The sequence below is a fragment of the Haemaphysalis longicornis genome, unplaced genomic scaffold (genome assembly GCF_048455015.1).
Source record: "Haemaphysalis longicornis isolate Haplotype H1 unplaced genomic scaffold, Haemaphysalis longicornis Haplotype H1 scaffold_3, whole genome shotgun sequence".
Lineage (NCBI taxonomy): Eukaryota > Metazoa > Arthropoda > Arachnida > Ixodida > Ixodidae > Haemaphysalis > Haemaphysalis longicornis.
Window position 1 is genome coordinate 87,103,190 of NW_027526335.1, and position 6,111 is coordinate 87,109,300.

The following is a 6,111-nucleotide window of genomic DNA, read 5'->3' on the forward strand; positions in this document are numbered from 1 at the left end:
GACTGAAGGCGCGAGGACGCGTCATTCAGCTATCCCCTTCGTATACATGCCCTGCCCCCTTCCCCTTCAGCGACGAGCGTGCTTATGCAATCAATCAATCAATCAATCAATCAATCAATCAATCAATCAATCAATCAATCAATCAATCAATCAATCAATCAATCAATTAATTAATTAATTAATTAATTAATTAATTAATCAATCAATCAATCAACCAATCAGTCAGTCAATCAATCAATCAATCAATCAATCAATCAACCGATCAATCATTCAATCAATTCATTCCTCACTGATTGGCGGTGGCACACGATCCCATGTATGTGAGTGTTTACTATAAAATGTAGAAGATATGGGCCTTTCTGATTAAGTCAGTTTCTGGTAATCTCTGTTTGCTGAAATGAACAACATATTTGGCAGCTAGGACACTTCATATACATCAAATGTACTCTTTTCGTAAACAGAATGCCTGATAAGCGGACTAGATTTCCCCTATCTCTTCAGAGTCCACTGTTTAACAGTGGACTGCGCCCAGAATGCATCAGTGCATGAGCATCCACCCGTGTGTGCGCGCGAGTTAGTTCATGTGTGCACGTGTGTTTGGGCGTTTGCGCACACGTTTGTGTAGTAGGTAGCGTTTGGGGTAAACTGCGAAGTTTATATTGGGCGGAACAACGTGTGACTCGAAAGGCTGACCTTTATCGAAGTATTAATTCCTCGTAGCGCTGCAGTGAGTTGCTATATGAAAAAAAAAAAAAAAAAGAAAAACGTCGCCGGGCTATAAGCATAGTCAGCGCCAAACGTTCACTTTTCCAGTGTGCTCAGTAGTATCCGCGATTTGGAGGTTGATATATCTTCAACAGAGCAGATGTGTACGCAATGCACCGAGCAGGGAAATAATACACCTATGTAGAATGCAAACTTGGGCTAGTTGGTACAAATGAAAACTGCGCATATAACGAGGGCACACGAGAAGACGGCTAGACACACAGGGCGCAGATACCCTGGAGGCCTCAGGGTTAATTTTGACCACCTGGGGATCTTTAACGTGCGCCGAAATCTCGTACACACGGGCTTTTTTTGCTTTTCGCCTCCACCAGAAAAGCGGCCGCCGCGGCCGGGTACGGAGCCCGCGACCTCGAGCTCAGCGGACAGCGAAGGAAATTGTGAGGCTGCATGACAGCAAGCAATGGATCGGTATCTTCATACTTTAATTTCAATATATGCGACTGGTCGTCGTAGCAAGTCGAAGTTCTTATCCCGGTCAGCACCAGGCGGTCGGCCCCTGGGTTAGCCGCTATTTCGCTCCCGGTGCCGGACCCCGCGGAGCGGAAGCACCCAGTGGTCCGCCCCGGCCCATTGCTCGATTCGGCGATTGGCCGCCGATGGGCAGAGGCTGGTTAGGGAGAAGACCCAGTCGCTGACGTATGTCCCTTACACGTTTGACTTCAACCTCCCTACATAGAGAAAGAAGCAGCGCGTGAGTGGGAAAGCTTAGTAGTCGGTCAAACGATGACTAGAGACAATATACAGGGTGATCAAAATTAAGACGACAGGTTTTTTTTTTTTTAGTTAGGCGCTTAGTTTTACGTGAAGACCACCTTTGCAGTGAGGTTACGCGGCCAGGGGGACACAGAACAAAGTGGTAATTATTTATATCGGTGACTTAATTAACTAAATTTTAATAACTAACTTTTTAGTGGCTGCAGTAAGCAGGCATGTTTGTATTGAAAAGTTAGATGCAATCGTGTTTCTACGCAGTTTCATTTCGCAGAATTCTTCGAGCGCATCCTTACTCCGAGATATCGAACTGCGAAGTTTAATTGGTGTTCGCATGATTACGCAAGCTAGGCAGTGGGGACAGGCGCAAACCTCCTCCGTTTTGTTCTGTGTTTCGATAGCGGTTCCTCCTACAGCAGATTGCGATAACGCTAGCCAAGACTGAAAGGGTGCCAGTTATCGCTTTTGTCTATGCCTCCACCCCGTTGTCAAGCTAAACACCGTACACAGCAGGCGCGTCACATAAGAAAGGAGCCTTGCGCCAGACCTCACTGTCTTGCATGCGTAATCAGGCGAACGGCAATTAAACTTCGCACTTTGATATCTTGGTGCACGGATGCGCTAGAAGAATTCTGCGAAATGAAACTGCGTAGAAACGCGATTGCGTCTAACTTTTCAACACAAACATGCCTGCTTACTGCAGCCACTAAAAAGTTAGCTATTAAATTTTAGTTAATTAAGCCACTGACATCAATAATTACCACTTCATTCTGTGTACCCCTGGGCGCATAAACTCACTGTAGTGGTGGCCTTCACGTACATCTAAGCACCTAATTTCCTAAAAAAACCTGTCGACTTACTTTTGACCACCTTGTATGGTTCAAACAGTTGATGCCTCACATAGACACGCGTAAATTTTTGAAGAAGATCGTTTGAAAGATCTGAAATAAAGGGACGGAATGGGGGTAAAGCCGATCGTGTGATTCGCAATATATATACTCAAACGGGTTAACGATCGGAGTAACGGAACTTCTACTAAAAGGCGGTAATCATGCGAACGTAATCAAGGAAAAAAATAAAACGCGGAGGATGGGTGAGATCGTGAGATTCAAACTAAAGAGAAAAAAATGGCCGCGGCTTAGCTCAGCCAACCTTGGATATGCAAAGCAAAAGCTTGGCTTAGTCTGGTAGAGTCTTGTTTTCGCTTGGGCAAACCTTTGATTTAGCTGTATTTCCGACCACGTCTCAAAGCCGTTCGGTTCCGTGTAAAGCTCACAGAAGGAGGCCGGACGAACGGGGCGTTCATTCATGGCGAACGCACTGTTCCTCTTCGCCGGGCGCGAGACGAGTCACGTTGCCAGAAACGACCCAGCGCCTCATGCATGGGAGACTGCGGGGGTAGTTGGCTGCCTCGGCCGCAGCGGCAGTGGCGGCAGCTGTCGGAGCCCGCAGGCGCCAACAGCGGGCCTGGCGAATCACGCGATGCGAGGGGTGTGTCGCCGGGGGTGTGTCTCCGGTAAAAAGGTCATTTGCGCATCCGCCACGAAATCGCTAGACGAAAGTAGTAAAGCTGCGCTTTAAAAATGGATTTGGATGTCGCACCATACAAACTCTTAAAAGGCTACGCGAGAGTCATTACTGTGATTAGGAATGCTGCAGAAAGAGTGTCGCGAGACGGAAAAATGTTAGGGGAACGTCTCGTTAATGAATCTATGCAAAAAATATTTAAAGTAGCGCTATTAGCTGAATACTGCGTAGACCTGTTTATGAAGCAAGATTACCAAAACAGGGGAAATGTAAATACAAAGTGTCATGCGTAGACAGCTTTATGAGGTGCTGTCAGTAGCTGTGTCCATTTCATGAGCAAAGCGCATTACGTATACTACAGCGTTATGGGGTGCTGTGAATAGCTGTGTCCATTTCATGAGCAAAGCGCATCGTACAGCCGAAAAAACGTCGTAATATTTTGTACGCACCAGAACCGATAAAATAACTCGCAACATTGAGTTACCTCATGAACGAATGAAGTATAAAAGTGTCATAAAACAAGTGCTACTGCAAATACACGTGCCAGGCTCATACGAATACAGCACGCGTTTCCAGCCGCACCCGTTATCGATTATCACTGTTCATTACAACGATACGTGCGCGCTCGATAAACGGAAATCGCTTAAACGGAATTGCCGCATATAAACGGAACTGTAGCCGGCAAGTTGATTGGTTTTGTATTCAGATAAAGTAAAAAAAACTCTCGGTAACCGGAACTAAAATTTCCGCCTCACCGTGTAAATGGAACCGGAAAAGGAACTTCTTGTCAGATCCATGACAAATAGCATCAGGTTTTTCCGGTTCCGGCTGTTTCGTTATTGTTTTCTTTTTTTAAGCCTCGTTGGCCTCGTAAGCCTCGTCTCGTTAGTAGTCAGCCGTGTTATCCCGACGAATGCGACATCACAGTTCTTGTTCTAGTCGTTTGGCCTCGATTCAAGTCGCCGAGGTTACAGGGCTCAGCTCCTGCCGCATCTTTCGTGCCATCATGGGGATATTCGTGCTTCATTATCGTGTTGCCGTCTTCTAAATTCGGCGGCTCGTAAGCACTCGCGAAGTCGAGGCAAGAGGCGTGCACACCATCCGCTTACGTTAGAAAAGATAGGACATCATTCTTGACCTGGGAAGCGGCTCTTTGATGCATTTTCAGGCATTTTTGGGGAAACACAGTGACAAATTGCTGCAAAATCTACTTTGTGAACGTTGTGCCTAAACCTCTTGCAGTTTTTTCGCTTTCTGGAAGACTATCAGCCACGTTCACCTTCCAGTGCTTAGAGTTCCATGAAATGCCCTTATGAGTGTGTACGCACATAAATTTGCAGCTTTGCTCACCTCCCTCAGTAAACGGAACTCCTAACGATTTTCTTCGGTCCCTTGAAGTTCCGTTTATCGAGAGTCTACTGTATTCTGCATTAATATAGTTATTGTTACTACTATTAAGCTTATTATTCCGCTCCCATGTGCTCCATATCGCCGACAGAGGGCGCACGTGACGCAGAATCCGCAAAGAAGACCAGAAGAAAGCTTTACGGTGCTTTTTTATATGAAATTGCAGAAGCAGGATAAAAAATGTACTCTCTCTACACATATGCCCAGTTACCCGAGACATGAAATTGGACGCCTTATGCAAGCTTTTAAGATGTGCTGCTATCAGAGGAAGAAGAGACCGCAAACTTACATCTTGTCTGGCATGAACTCTTTCAGGCGGTCAGCCTGCCAACGCATAAGGTCTATGTCGGATGCTTCCATGCCCATCCTGCAGGAAACATGAATGTCATTTTAGATGCTCGAAAAGCGCGGCTAAGGCGACTTTTCGCGCACGGAATTTCGCCGCGTTTTTATCACTGGTGAACTATTTTGTAAGATATTTAGCAGAGGTCGGCAAACTCACTCATGAGTCCACTCACTCAGACTCATTTGGACTCAAACTCACGCGTGAGTTTGAGTTTGAGTGAGCGCGAGGCTAGTGTGGCATGGTGAGTTTGAGCTTGAGTGAGTTTGAGCCGAGTGATCACGACTGAGTTTGAGTCCGATTGAGTTTGAGTCCATTTTGAGTTCTGAGTACATTTTGAGTTTGAGTCCATTTTGAGTTCTGAGTACATTTTGAGTTTGAGTCCATTTTGAGTTCTGAGTACATTTTGAGTTTGAGTCCATTTTGAGTTCTGAGTACATTTTGAGTTTGAGTCCATTTTGAGTTCTGAGTACATTTTGAGTTTGAGTCCATTTTGAGTTCTGAGTACATTTTGAGTTTGAGTCCATTTTGAGTTCTGAGTACAATTTGAGTTTGAGTCCATTTTGAGTTCTGAGTACATTTTGAGTTTGAGTCCATTTTGAGTTCTGAGTACACTTTGAGTTTGAGTCCATTTTGAGTTCTGAGTACATTTTGAGTTTGAGTCCATTTTGAGTTTGAGTTCATTTTGAGTTCTGAGTACAATTTGAGTTTGAGCTCATTTTGAGTTCTGAGTACATTTTGAGTTTGAGTCCATTTTGAGTTTGAGTCCATTTTGAGTTCTGAGTACATTTTGAGTTTGAGTCCATTTTGAGTTCTGAGTACATTTTGAGTTTGAGCACATTTTGAGTTTGATTACATATTGAGTTTTGAGTACATTTTGAGTTCTGAGTAAATAGGAGTTTTAAGTCCATTTGGAGTTTGAGTACATATGAGTAGCCTAGCAGGCAGCTATGGTTGGCTGTTAAGTTTCATGCGTCACTGTGGGCTCGGAATTCAAGTTACCTGCGGGTATGGCACCAATCGCGATCTGCATGATCGGTTGCGAGGGAGGTGGTGTCTGATTTTTTTTAGTTTCTTGTTGAATTTTTATGGCCATAAGCACTTGCTGTACACCTAATTTTCGCGGCTGGGCGCGTGAGTGATAATTGACTGGTGAGGTCATAAAAAAGGGTTGTCTTAACTTTTCCTCCTGACGGATCCACTAAGAGCGTGGGAAAGGGTGGTGGGAAAGCACACGGCGGCGCTGGCGTGCTGGTTGTTCGCCTGCTACTGTTAACGGCTTGATATACTAGGGGTCACAAAGGAAGAGGTGAGAGCCGGGGGGAAATGGGGGCGGG

The 6,111-nt window shown here is 45.3% G+C and overlaps 1 protein-coding gene across 1 annotated transcript in view; it reads right to left on the reverse strand.

The window, feature by feature from the left end:
- Window positions 1-1,278: 1,278 nt before the first annotated feature.
- Window positions 1,279-6,111, reverse strand: part of LOC144175313 (prominin-1-like) — a 55,884-nt gene continuing 51,051 nt past the window's right edge. Inside the window, exons 18-19 of the mRNA XM_077704395.1 lie at window positions 4,721-4,798; window positions 1,279-1,454 (exon numbers count right to left, since the gene is read on the reverse strand). Coding sequence (XP_077560521.1) covers window positions 1,295-1,454; window positions 4,721-4,798 — 238 coding nt within the window. The 3' untranslated portion in view covers window positions 1,279-1,294. The remainder of the gene's footprint in view (window positions 1,455-4,720; window positions 4,799-6,111) is intronic.